This window comes from Eptesicus fuscus, chromosome 6 (assembly GCF_027574615.1).
Source record: "Eptesicus fuscus isolate TK198812 chromosome 6, DD_ASM_mEF_20220401, whole genome shotgun sequence".
Lineage (NCBI taxonomy): Eukaryota > Metazoa > Chordata > Mammalia > Chiroptera > Vespertilionidae > Eptesicus > Eptesicus fuscus.
This window is the reverse complement of record NC_072478.1, coordinates 88,097,294-88,110,830: the sequence shown is the minus strand read 5'-3', so window position 1 is coordinate 88,110,830 and position 13,537 is coordinate 88,097,294. Positions and strand designations below refer to the sequence as shown.

The following is a 13,537-nucleotide window of genomic DNA, read 5'->3' as shown; positions in this document are numbered from 1 at the left end:
GTGCCTTGATCCCAGCGCCTTCTGGCCTGGCCCAGCTCCTGGTCTCTGTCTCTTTTTCCTGAACCATTTTCAGCCCCCCAAAACTCTAGGTCCAGGGATTAACATAGACACCACAGCCTGCGGATCCAGCCCCCTTCTTTTACGGTTGTGGGTTGAAGAGAGCTCTGATGGATTAGGAGTCAGGGCACCAGCTCAGCTCCCAGTTCCACCAGCAGAGGTGTGGAATGTTACCACAGCATCGGAGCCGGAGGCACCTTAGCTGTGACCTGACAACTATAAAACTATCAGAATGCTTACTAAGTGCTGAGTATGATGCTAAGACTGCTTTGTACTTTTTTATACCCCCCTTTTTTATTGAAGGAAAATGAAGCTCCTTACAAATCCAAGGGTACAGTTTCTAAGTGCCCATAGTGTGATTTGAACCCAGGCCTGCCTGACTCCAAAGCTTGTACTTAATACCATCTGCTGTCCTCCAGGACCCAATATAGTCATTTCCCTGCAACTTCCAAACCAGTTGTCCAGTTGTCCAGCCCCTGGTTTGGGATTCAGCTGCCAGAGCTGCAGGGTTCCGTTCCTGGGTATGCCAGCTGCATTGAGTGTGTTTTAGGGACTAACCTCAGAACCCAGCCCCCTAGAGTGGCTTTCTGAGGCTGGATTTCCTTCACTCATTCAATAGAGTGGCCCTATTGTGCTGCTGAGGGTCTCTGAACCTGGCTAACTCCTTAAAGCTCACCCAAAATCTATCGTCCCAGTGCTTCTGGAAATCGGGTGCCTGCCAGTGGTCGGCAAACTGCGGCTCGCGAGCCACATGCGGCTCTTTGGCCCCTTGAGTGTGGCTCTTCCACAAAACACCACGGCCTGGGCGAGTCTATTTTGAAGAAGTGGCGTTAGAAGAAGTTTAAGTTTAAAAAATTTGGCTCTCCAAAGAAATTTCAATCGTTGTACTGTTGATATTTGGCTCTGTTGACTAATGGGTTTGCCGACCACTAGCCTGGTCTACCTATGAGAATATGCTTCCAGTTGCTACCAGCAGGGGGCAGTGGTGAGCCTTGCTTGCAGCTTTTGGGGAAGAGAAGGGACGAGAGAGAACCTGGGTGGAAACAACCAAAGGAACCGGAGCCCTGCCCCACTCAGCTGCCTTTGCAGATTCACAGACGCTGGACCCTGATCTTAGTGTGGGCTCCTTCCTTACAGTAACTGGAAAAGTGACATGCATTCTTCTGTAGAAACTTTAGAAAATAGAGACAAGCAAAATAAGTAAAAAAAATCAGAACCTAGTAATAACCATTGTTAATGTTTCGGAACATATCATTCTAGTTGTCATTCCTGATTTATAATAGTTAAAAATGTAAAAATAATATCCTGTTAAAACTGTGGCATATTATTTTTAAAAATCGACATCATTTAATGGCTATATACTGTCCCATTTAAGATCTGCCACACTTTATTTAACCAGCCCTTGTCCGAATAACCAACTCTTTTATCACATGCGTGACTTTTTCCCTTGACTCGATTTCTAGAGATGAAATAGGAATGCTGGCGGAAAAATCTATCCAAAAATTGAAGGCATTTGGTATGCAGAGCCAAGTTGCCCCCTGAAAACCTAGATAATGTGCATTGGTACTGAGCAGTGTTTGCTTGTTTTATGCCTCCTCCTTTCCACACTCTCGCCTGGGCATCCAGAACAAGCTCTTAGGGCTCTGGGTCTCTTAATGAACAGGTGACCCATGTCCAGTGTTCACCTCTTGCCCCACAGTCATTGCTAATAGCTTCCCTTTCATTCTCAGTGTTCCGGGTGGAGCCATAAATAATATATATAATCTAATTGTGAAATGAATTGTGGCCATACAAAAAAATACCTATAACTTTTCTAGTTATACTTAAGAGTGAAATGAAGATTTGTGGCCAGTTTTAGATAATTCAATCCCCGGATTGTATTTTTTTTTAATGTTTTATTGATTTTTCACAGAGAGGTAGGAAGAGGGATAGAGAGTTAGAAACATCAATGAGAGAGAAACACTGATCAGCTGCCTCTTGCACACCTCCCACTGGGGATGTGCCCGCAACCAAGGTACATGCCCTTGACCGGAATCGAACCTGGGACCTTTCAGTCCGCAGGCCGACGCTCTATCCACTGAGCCAAACCGGTTAGGGCCCGGATTGTATTTTTTGATGTGACAGCACTATTGAAATATAATTCATAAACCATACAATGACCCGTTTAAAATGTACACTTCAGTGGTTTTTAGTGTCTTCACAGCCTTGCGCAACCACCACCACAATCGACTTTAGAACATTTCATCATCCCCAAAAGAAACTCTGTACATATTACAATTACTCCTCATTTCCTCGAAGCCCCCAGCCCTAGGCAACCACTGATCTACTTTCTGTCTCTAAGATTTGCCTGTTCTGGGCATTTCACATACATGGAATCATGTAATATGTGGTCTTCTGTGACTGGTTTCTTTCACTTAGTATAATATTTTGAAAATTTATCCATATTATGCCACATATATTTTTTCTTTCCTTCCCATTGCCAAATGATATTTCACTGTATGAATATGTCATTTTTAAAAAACCCATTTATCAGCTAATAGACATTTGGGGTGTGCCCACTTTAGGGCTATTATGAATAATGCTGCTGGCTATAAGCATTTGTCTACAAGTCTTTGTGTGCATATATGTTTGGTTTCTTTTGGGTATATTTCTAGGAGTTGCAAACTAACTTTAGGAGGAACGGCCCAGATTAATTTTTACGTGAAGTAGCTAGGCTAATGAGGAAAAGTTTTTGTGTTGACTATCTGGAAAATTATTTTAGTAACCCACTGCATTTTTCATATTACAAATATTATTATTTTAAAGTTGCTTTGAAAAAAACATATGCCTGGGGTTCTCTAACCCAAATAAATGAAGAATGTTTGATACCTTAATTCCTTTTTCTTAAAGTTTTTTAAACATCTCCCTCTTTTAAAATAAAATACTAGGCATTTTTAGCATAACTTTTTAAAAAATTGGGGTAAAATGTGCATGACACATAATAAAAATACACACAATATACAATTTACCATCTTAACCATTTGTAAGTGTCCAATTCAGTGACAATAAGTGCATTCACACCGTTGTGCAACCATCACCACTGTCCATCCGCTGAACTCTTTTCATCTTGTAAAACCGAAACTCTGTGCCCATGAAATAATAACTGCCCATTTCCCTCTCCCCAGCCCCTGGCAACCGCCGTTCTACTTCCTGCCCCTGTGAATTGACTACTCCAGGTCAAATAGTCACCATCATACAGTATTTGTCCTTTTGTAACTGGCTCATTTCACTTGGCATGATGTCCTCAAGGTTCAGCGAGGTCATTTTGTTTGTTTCTTATTGTGTGTTTTTTTAACCTTTTTAAAAATTGATTTCAGAGAGAGAGGAAGGCAGAAGGAGAGAGAGAGAGAAACAGTAATGAAGAGAGAATCATCCATCAGCTGCCTCCTGCATGCCCCCTACACTGCGGATAGAGCCCAAAACCCAGGCATGTGCCCTGACTAGGAATCCTCCTGGTTCATGGGTCGACACTCAACTACTAAGCTGGGCAATTTTTAATGTAGAAAAAAGTATTAGTAAAAACCAGAAGCCTCCCGTAAACCTAGTAGCCCTGATAACTCCGATTTGACATTAAAATAAAAAATAACATACTTCCATGCTGAGAAAATGTAAACATAAAATTTCAGGAAAAATAAAATAAAATGCAAAAGCTTCCCCCCCACAGTCCTCCTCAAAGCTAGCCTCTGTCAGCAGTGTCCTGACCGTCCCTCTACATGACTTCCCAGGAAGTGGGTAGGAGCGAGTGTGTGTTCATCTCTTCGTATCTAGATACAAGGAACACTGTTAGCCTCAATTAGGCACTGTGATGCTACACTTTTTTGCTTAATTTAAATGGAAACTCCTTATCAGCACTGCAGACCACTCTCACTCTTTTAAATAGCTGTGTGGATTTCATTTCTCATCATGGATGAGCCATGCAGAGCCTGAGTAACAAGCAGTAGTGATGGTGTCCGGTTGTTCCCTGTTACAAAGACGGCTGCCGGCAGACCTGGCCGGTCTGTCTGTAAGGCAGATCCCCAGCCACACCGTTGCTAGATCAGGCAGCATGTGCATTTTACGTGTTTTTTTTTTTTAAATATATTTTATTGATTTCTTACAGAGAGGAAGGGAGAAGGATAGAGAGCTAGAAACATCGATGAGAGAGAAACATCGACCAGCTGCCTCCTGCACACCCCCTACCGGGGATGTGCCCGCAACCATTGTACATGCCCTTGACCGGAATCGAACCTGGGACCTTTGAGTCCGCAGGCCGACTCTCTATCCACTGAGCCAAACCGGCTTCGGCCATTTTACGTTTTGATGGACATTGCCAACTTCTAGAATGAAAAGAAGCTTTCTAAAGCAGAGAGCTGTTGGGAAGTTTATGAAGAGGATGGTTTGGGTCTGTCCGATAGATGAAGGGTCGGCAGTTTTGGGAACATGGGCAAAGGCAGAACTCAGCCTGGGGTGCACAGGGATGGCTACATTTCGCCCCCAGGCATCCCAGGTCGCAGTTCTGGCCTAACCGAATTTGTGCTCGGCCTTAGGCAGCCATGAACACTGTCCCCTGTAAAATGGCTGAACGGCTGGCACTTCCCCCGGATTGGCTGTGTGCCCTGTCAATCCCCTGGCCTCCAGGCCTCAGCTCTCCTGTCTCTCCTCTCTGTCCCTTGAGGGAGTGAAGTGGCGGGTCTCCTGAGGACCCTCCACCGAGTGGGGGGCAGGGTGTGAGGAATGCAGCAGGTCTCACAGTCTGACTGCTCAGTGGCTTTGCAGATGAGCACACTAGGTCTGGAGGTGCCTAGGTTGCCCGGGGTGACGATGGGCAGAGTGCCCTGTTCTGTGTCCTCCCCTCCCCCCTTGATGAACATTTTTGTAATTAATTCCCAGGCCTGTCCCCATGTTGATGTCCAGCCCAAAGGTCAGGGAACCATGTTTTCTCTCCTCCCTGCTCCCACTGTGGTCCCGAGTCCCCTTGGGGCCTCTCGGGGCCTCCCCTTGGGGCCTCTCGGGACCTCTGCCACCTTGAGCCAGGCCCCCTGTCCCTGCACCCCAGGGCCCCCAGAGCCACCCTCTCCGGGCCTCCTCTGACTCTTGCCTCCCCCTCTCTCCCCCCTGCTCTCAGGTGGCTGCTGAGATCTTGGTGAGTGCCGGGGTCTCCCTGTGGGTTAAGGCCTCTGAGTGAAGTCTGATTGTGCCTGTGCCTCTGGGCGGGGCTGAGGGGGCAGGGTCAGGCAGTGATTTGGGGTTTGCCTCGCAGCTTCTCTCTCTCCTCTACGAACCCCACTGGGTAAAACATGGGCCAGGCAAGTGTTTCCCTAACTTCACCCACTCATTTCCCACCTGATTTGTGCTACGTACGTGAGCTATGAATATTTTCTTTAAATAGACGCTTTTTTTAAACCTGAAATCAGTTATTTTTAAAGGGAAATTTAAAATCAATGTAAATGGAGCTGTAGCCGGCTAGATCGTTGTGGAAGCACAGATGTGGTGCATTAAAGTTGTGACATTCCGACCCTTGGGGAAACACTGGCTGGGCCGTTTTTCCCTGCCCGTGTGCACGACACGCTTCCCGCGTCTCCACGCCCGGTGCCTGTTTGCCCCTCCCCGGGGTCGCCGTCCTCTGCCCCGAGGCTCAGCCCCTGTGTGTCAGTCCCCAGGGCTCCTGGGAACTGGTGGGGGTTGAGGAGGCCGAGGAAGGAAGAAGGGGCCAATGTCAGTGTCCTTGGGTGGCTGGGTTAGCCCCACCTCTAACTGCCCTCGGCCGAGGCAAAGACATGAGAGTGAGGGATAACCAAGGCCTGCCCATGTCTTCCTCCCAAACCCTCTCCCCCACTGTCCCTGCAGGAAATAGCAGACACGTCCAGCAGTGGAGACAAGACCTCCCTGGAGACGCGTTTCATGACGATCCTGTGTACACGCAGCTATCCGCACCTCCGGAGAGGTGAGCCTCACCCCTCCCCTTTCCAGTCAGCAGGGAGACCCCAAAGTTGTCGACCACACCGGCTGGGCTGGACTGTCTTGATTTGAATCTCCCACTTAGCCCTGGGGCCTTAGGCAAGTTAGTCAATATCTGTGCCTTCATTCCCTTAGCTATACACTGGGATTTTAGCTCTACCACGCAGGACCGTTGTGAGGATATAAAAAAATGTAATTCACAAAAAGCACTTAACACAATGCCTGGCACAGAGTAACTGCCTCGGTGTTATCATTATGATTCCTTAGAGTAATCTCTGTCCCAACTTGACACGGGAGGAAGGGAGGCCCAGAAATGGGAAGGGGTCCCCCAAGGTCATTCAGTGAGTTCACGGTAGAGCTGTGACTGGGAGCCACGCTCATCTGCTGCCCTGGCCCGGTTCCTAGAACTTGTCCAAGGCTCTGGGGCAGTGTCTGACTTGAAACGGTTTGGCTCTGAGCCCAAGGCAGCCTGAGGTCAGAACTTCCTCCCTCAATGATGGTGCACCTAGGCACAGCCATACCTGCAGCCATACCTGCTGCCCCTTTCCACAGCCTGTGGGCGGAGCTGGGTGGGCGGGAGGGGTGATCTCCCCCCTCCCTCCGAGCTGAAGCTCACCCCCATCTCTGGGGCTTCTCTGGGGGCCAGTCTTCCAGGAGTTCATCAAGATGACCAACTATGACGTGGAGCACATCATCAAGAAGGAGATGTCTGGGGACGTCAAGGACGCGTTTGTGGCCATTGGTACCTGCGGGGACCAGGGGAAGGGGCTAGCGGTCTAGGGCGGGGACTGGGGCATTGGGCACATGGCCAGATTCCCTGAACACGTGGCTGTGGCAGCTGCCTAAGCGACTAGTACCGGAAAATCAACACTGCCACTTACCGGCTCCCGGGGTCCTGCCTCTGTGTGATGGATCGGTGGGCAATGTGAGGACTTGTTCCAGGCTGCAGGGCAGGAAGCAGAAACAGCTCTCCTGCGGAAGAAACCAGGAGGGCAATAGCGGACTGGGGGTGTACACACACACACACACACACACACACATATACTCATACTACACGTGCACCTTTTCCTCCTCCCAGTACCTGGATCTCTTTGGTTACTCTCTTCTTGCATGATTTGAGTCCTTTTGAAATTTTTATTTTTTTTATTTTTCAATTACAGTTTACTTTCAGTATTTAGTATTGGTTTCAGGTGTACAGCATAGTGTTTTATACTTTAACATAGAACAGTAACATACTTTACACAGTGTTCTCCCCGGTATTTCCAGCACCCACCTGGCACCATGCATAGTTATTACAATACTAGTGGCCCGGTGCACAAAATTCATGCATGGGGGCGGGGTGTCCCTCAGCCTGGCCTGCACCCTCTCCAATCTGGGACCCAGTGAGAGCCAGAGGAGGTGGCATCAGGAAGGGGAGTGAGTGTGCCAGGCCCTGAGTATGACCCTGGGGTTGGCAATGACTGGGGGGAGAGGAGGTGGGAGAAGAAAGCCCCACCCAGAGTCTGGGCACAGCTCCTCTGACCAAATTCCCTGCATCCCTCTCCTCTTCCTGCAGTTCAAAGTGTCAAGAACAAGCCTCTCTTCTTCGCCGACAAACTTTACAAGTCCATGAAGGTAAGACGGCGTGCTCGTCTGTTCCTTTCGTTTCCAGCACGTCCGCCGTCCCCCAGAGCAGCACGGTGACAGCTGGGTCCCTGTTGGATATTTGGCAGCATCTGCCCTGTGTCTGGCTCTAGGATCGTAGTTCTCAGCCCCTGGGGGGAGGGTGGCTCTGCCCCCGGGAACATTGGCAGTGTTCTGACACATCTTGGGTGTCACAGCCTGGGGAGTGACAGCTGCTTGCACCTGGTGGGTAGAGGACAAGGGTTGCCAACAGCCTACAATGCACAGGAGAGAGCCCATAGCAAAGCATGATCCGGCCCCAGGGGCCAAGGTGGAGAAACTTGCTCTGGAGACACGGGGCTGAGTGAGAGGGACACAGTCTGCCCTCTCAGAGCTCCCCTTCCAGCAGGTGACACAGAGCCTCCTATGAAATGATCACAAAAGGTAGCAAGTGCTCAGCTCTGGGCCTGGCCCTGGCTTCCCAAAAACCCAGGCCACGCCGGCCACCCTCTCAGCCCAGCAGGTAGAGTCTCAACTGCGGACAGAGCCCAGGGAGGCTGTGTGGTGAGAGCGAGCTGAGAGCCTTCTCAGCCTGCAGTCCCCAGACATGACACCATTTATGTAGAACTTACCATGTGCCAGCTCTGACTCCCAACGTGAGCAAGCTCTCTGGGGGCAAAGTGGGCCCCACCTGCCCACACAATCCCTGCGCTGTGCCTGCTCCTTGAGCCTGTATTAGTTTTCCAGATCTGCTGTAACAAGTGGCCACAAATTGAAGGGCCACAGAACTTACTCTCTCATGGTTTTAGAGGCCAGAAGGGCAAGGTGAAGGTATTGGCAGGATTGGTTCCTCTGGAGGCTTCGAGGGAGAAACTCGCTGGTGTCTCTCTCTAGCTTCTGTGGTTGCCAGGAATCCTGGTGTTTCTTGGCTTGTGGATGAATCCCTCTAGTCTCTGCCTTTATCTTTATCTGCTGTGTCCATGTCCATACATCCTCTTCTTTTTCTTTTTTCTTTTAAATATATTTGTATTGATTTCAGAGAGGAAGGGAGCGGGAGAGAGAGATAGAAACATCAATGATGAGAGAGAATCATTGATTAGCTGCTTCCTGCACGCCCCCTACTGGGGATTGAGCCCGAAACCTGGGTGTGTACCCAGACAGGGAATCAAACCATGATCTTCTGGTTCATAGGTGTGGCTCAACCACTGAGCCACACCAGCCGGGCCATCCTTTTCTTATAAGGACACCAGTCATTGGATCTAGGGCCACCCTAATCCAGTAGGACCTCAACTAATTACATATGCAAAGACCCTATTTCCAAATTAGTCTCATTGTAAGGTTCCAGGTGGACATGAATTTTGGGGGTACACTCTTTAACTCATACAAGCCATTTTTGCCTGTCTGGTCAGCCCTAGGCCCAGGGGGATTTGGGTCAGGACTATCTGTGGCAGGCAGAGGCAGAATATCCCACCCCGGTTTTGGCAGGAAAAGGGAGAGAGGCAGATAGACACCCACTAGTCCTAGCCTGACTTGGCCTTGTTTCTTCTCCTGCCCTGTGTCTTCCTCATGCCCGGCTCTACCAGGGTGCCGGCACGGATGAGAAGACCCTCACCAGGATCATGGTCTCCCGGAGTGAGATCGACCTACTCAACATCCGGCGGGAGTTCATCGAGAAATACGACAAGTCTCTCAACGAAGTCATTGAGGTGAGGAGTGGGGCTAGAGGTCAGTGGGGAAGGGGGTGAGAGTCAGGTCCCTGAACATAAGATTCGAAGTCCTTTTTGTTCCCATAGTCTTTTTCTCAATGACTTACCTCTGAGGACAGCCAGGATGTTGCTAAATGAAAGACCTGCCTCACTGTTTATACCAAAATAAATTCCAGATGGTTCAAAGGTTTATAATTAAAGATTGCCAGATAAAACAAGGGCCTTTCTTTTTTTTGCTTTTTAAAAATTGTTACCGAACTAGTATAATTTACATACCATAAAATGCACCTGTTTGAGGGTATAATTTTAAAAATATTAGTAAATGTAATGAGTTGTGCAAGCATCGCCACAATCCAGTTTAAAACATTTCCATCACCCCACTACGGTCCTTGTACCTGTTTACCTGTTTCCACCCCCAGCCCCGGGCAACCATCAAGCGACTTCCTGTCTCTGTAGACTTGCCTTTTCTGGGTATTTCCTATCAATGGAATCACGTAATACGTGGTTCTTTTGTGTCCGACTTTTTTTCACTATGGAGCCCGTTTTCTTGTCTTTGAGAATGACCAGGATCTTAGTTTGATACTGTACTCGGTTGACAAGACTGTGGGAAATCTCACCGGCAGTTTCACACAGACTTGGTGGGAAGGCAACTTGGTAGCACGTCTTCAAAGGGGAGTTTCGAGATTTCAGAATTCAAGACATTTTCGTGTTGGACTTGGTATTTGTGGGTAGGAATTTGTTTGACAGACATAGCCATACTATCCCCAAAGGCACATAGAGGAATGTTTATGCCGGTATTGTTTATAGCAGCAAGGGTGGAAGCCCTCCAACAGGACTGCTTAACTACCTGACGTATAGCCCTGTGGTCGAATACGATACAGCCGTGAAAAAGCATGAGAAGACTCTATGTGTTGGTTTGAGATCTTCTCTTAATTCAAAAAAGTATGGTCCAGAACAGTGTGGCTGTTGCATATCCATTTCTGTGTAGGAAAGGGATGTTATATATACACACATTGGTAGGTGCACAGACTATTCCTGGAACGTGGACAGCTAGGAGGAGGGACATTGAGACCATCAGGATTGTTTTCACTTACTCAGCTCTCCCTCTCCCTCTGCCTCTGCCAGGGTGACACCTCCGGAGACTTCATGAAGGCCTTGCTGGCTATCTGTGGGGGCCAGGACTAGGACGCTGGCTTTGACGGGCACCTCAGCCAAGACATGGTCATCAGCACCAGCCACCGTGACCAAGCCTGATTCTCCAGCTTCAGAGACTACGGGAGGGGTAGAGGTGGGGGGAGGGGGGCAGGGTTGGGCTCTTGTCGTCAGCTGGGGTTTAGGAAAGGCTCCCACTCCCAGGGGCCACTGAAGGCCCAGCATGGTCACTCCTCACATCTGATTGGCTGAGGAACGGTAGCCCTAGATTCTGTCCACCTCTATTCCCCATCTTCCTCCTCCACCCTTCTGTCCCTGCCACAGCCCCTGCCCTGGCTTGGGCGTTGTCAAATCCAAAAACATACTGAGCCTCTGTCTATGAAATGAGTGATGTGTGTGTTTTGAATGGCGGGGCCTGGTGGCAGGTGTCAATTGAGTGTTCTTGGCAGCGGGGCGGGAGGGAGGAGTAAATGTCTTCTGGCCAACAATCCTGCCACCTCTTCAGCGCCCGCCTCCGTCCAGGTGGTTGTGCTAGAGCACTGAACCAGGAGTCCGGATACCTGGGTTCCATTTTGCATCAGCCACATACTTTCTTTCTGACCTTGGGCTCATCTCTTTCCCCTCCCAATTCGCTGTTTTCTCGTCTACAAAATGAGAAGGTTGGACAAAGAGATCTTGGCTTTTCTAGCATTGAGAGTCTAGGATGTGCCTCCAGATCATTCTCTTTATACTTCTTTCTTGAAATAAAAAGACACACATGAATACATTCCCAGTGAGGACCTGTATATTTGACCTTGAACCTGCAGCCTAGATTGTCCTCATTGGAGCCTGCCCAGGAGTGAGCTCTAGCTTTATACTCTCTTCTGGGGATCCCAAAGGAGAGTCTGAGCTCTGGGTCTTGGGCCCCTTCCCCCCCTGCTGCGTGGACGTACGTTTGTCTGTGGTGCTCTTCATCCATTACAACCAAACCCAAACTTCCTCTTCTGAACTCTTCAAGGGCACCAGATGTGATCGTGATCTGGGGAGGCCCGTGGAAAGTTTCCACTTTGTGAAGATCACTGATAAGCAGTAGAATCAACTGCTGTTTCTCTGTCTCCCTTCCCCCAGCTCTGCTTCGACCCTGAGACTTGGATCTAACGTTGTCCAATGACATAGCATGACAGTGCCTGCTGGCTGGAGGGCTCTGCTCTCTGTCCTGGCCGTCCTGGGAGCTCACTCTGTGTATAATGTAGCTGCTGTGCAAGGACTGGGTGTTGGGAGACTGGCTGGGTCTGGTCTTGTCCCTCCCCCAGTGTGTGACCTTGGACTAGCTAGTGCCCTCACTGGACCTCCGTTTCTTTATTTGTACAATGAGGGCTTGGACCCTAGCCCTCTCTTCATCTCTGACAAAATGAGTCTGAAAGTAAGACAATTTACCTTGTGTCTTCTCCACTTCCTGCCTTCCACCCCATGGTGAGCCCAAACCCCATGAGAGTCAGCTGAGTTTTTTGGGGTATTTGCCCAACTTAATTTAACTGTTACCAAAAGATAACAAATGGTTAAGAGCTGTGGAGTCAGACCTTTAACATTAACTGACTGTGAGCATGTCATCTCTGAGCCTCAGTTTCCTTATTTGTAAAACACAGCCCCCAATTCTGCTTATCTCGTACTCTGTGTGGGGCATGGGGTGAGAGAGGTGATGCGTGGACGTGCCGAGTGGGGTCCTATCTGCCTTGGAGTCGCCTTATGGCACCACCTGCCCTGAGCCAGGCCCCACTGTAGGAACTGAGAGGTGGATCCCAAGATGTTTTCTGAGCTTTTTTCTCAAGAAGTCAGCTGCAGATCACAGAGGCATCCGAAGCTAAATATGACATTTGCTTAAAAATATGTTCTGGTGGGAAAATAGGCTGGGAGTAGAAAGGAGAGAGCAATGGGACCTGAGGGAATCGAAGTGGGAGGCCCCAGGAGGCTGAGGGAACACACAAGTGGAGAAACTAGGACTTGTGGAATTCCTAGAAATCAGGAATGAGGACAGCTCTGAGCCCTCGTGCTGGACAAAACACTGTTCTCATTTCCCAACATGCATTTCCCACTTAATTTTCTTTCAGTTGGATGGATTGTATTCTAGGACTAGTCAGTAGTAGAAGGGAGACCCTCAAGGTTTGTGGGATAAGGTAGACCAGATTAGAAATGGGAGTTCACATCCAATTATAGAGAACCTGTATGTCCAGATTTTATCTTAAAACCCAGGGGGAGCCTTTCTTGGGAAGGGAAGGTGTGCATCTAGCCATGCACTTAAGAAAAACATGAAGGGCCCTGGCCCATGTGGCTCACTTGGTAGAGCATCATCCCATGCACCAAGAGGTTGCTGGTTCTATTTCTGGTCAGGGCACATGCCTGGGTTGCTCGATTCTCTGGTAGGGGGTGTGCAGGAGGCAGACAATGAATTCCCTTGTAGCGGGTGTGCAGGAGGCAACTGATCAATCTTTCTCTAAAAATAAAATTTTTTAAATTAAAAAAAAAAAAAGGAAACATGAAAGGAGCATGGCCCGTTGGGAATCTATTACAACAATCTCACTAAGACCCAGGTGCCTGCAGAACAAACCACATTGTTTTCTTGGAGCTGTAGCAGAGGAGGGAGTAGCCACTCTTGTGAATCCAAGGTACTTCACTCACTCACTCACTCAGTCATTCATGCAGCGTCTACTCATCAAATGCCTCCTATGTGCCATGCTATGTGCTCGATGCTAAAGATGTAAAAAGTTAGACCCAATTGGTCCTCATCCTTACGAGCTTCCATTTGAGTGTCCCACCCACCTCCCTTCAGAACACCTTTATCAACTGATAACGGACTGGAGATTGCTTCTGTGGCCAGAGTTCAAGGGAGAGAAGTGGGGACTAAATTAAAACTAAAAGGAAAGAGAAAGCAGAAGCCCAAACCACACTGTCTCAAAGTGGGAGAAGACGATGATGGTGGTGAATGTTCTGAATGTGGAAGGGGCCTCAGAAATTCTCACCTCCCTCTCAGTTACAGAAAGACAACTGTCACTTCCACAGAAAGGAAG

The 13,537-nt window shown here is 48.7% G+C and overlaps 1 protein-coding gene across 3 annotated transcripts in view; it reads left to right on the top strand.

Moving 5' to 3' along the window:
• Positions 1-11,259, top strand: part of ANXA6 (annexin A6) — a 49,493-nt gene extending 38,234 nt beyond the window's left edge. For 2 of the 3 annotated variants that reach the window (XM_054718054.1, XM_054718053.1), the window contains exons 21-26: positions 5,201-5,218; positions 5,923-6,019; positions 6,680-6,775; positions 7,589-7,647; positions 9,219-9,341; positions 10,467-11,259. In XM_054718054.1, coding sequence (XP_054574029.1) covers positions 5,201-5,218; positions 5,923-6,019; positions 6,680-6,775; positions 7,589-7,647; positions 9,219-9,341; positions 10,467-10,526 — 453 coding nt within the window. In that variant the 3' untranslated portion in view covers positions 10,527-11,259. The remainder of the gene's footprint in view (positions 1-5,200; positions 5,219-5,922; positions 6,020-6,679; positions 6,776-7,588; positions 7,648-9,218; positions 9,342-10,466) is intronic. The other variant, XM_054718056.1, reaches the window with a different exon arrangement.
• The last annotated feature ends 2,278 nt before the right edge of the window (positions 11,260-13,537 follow it).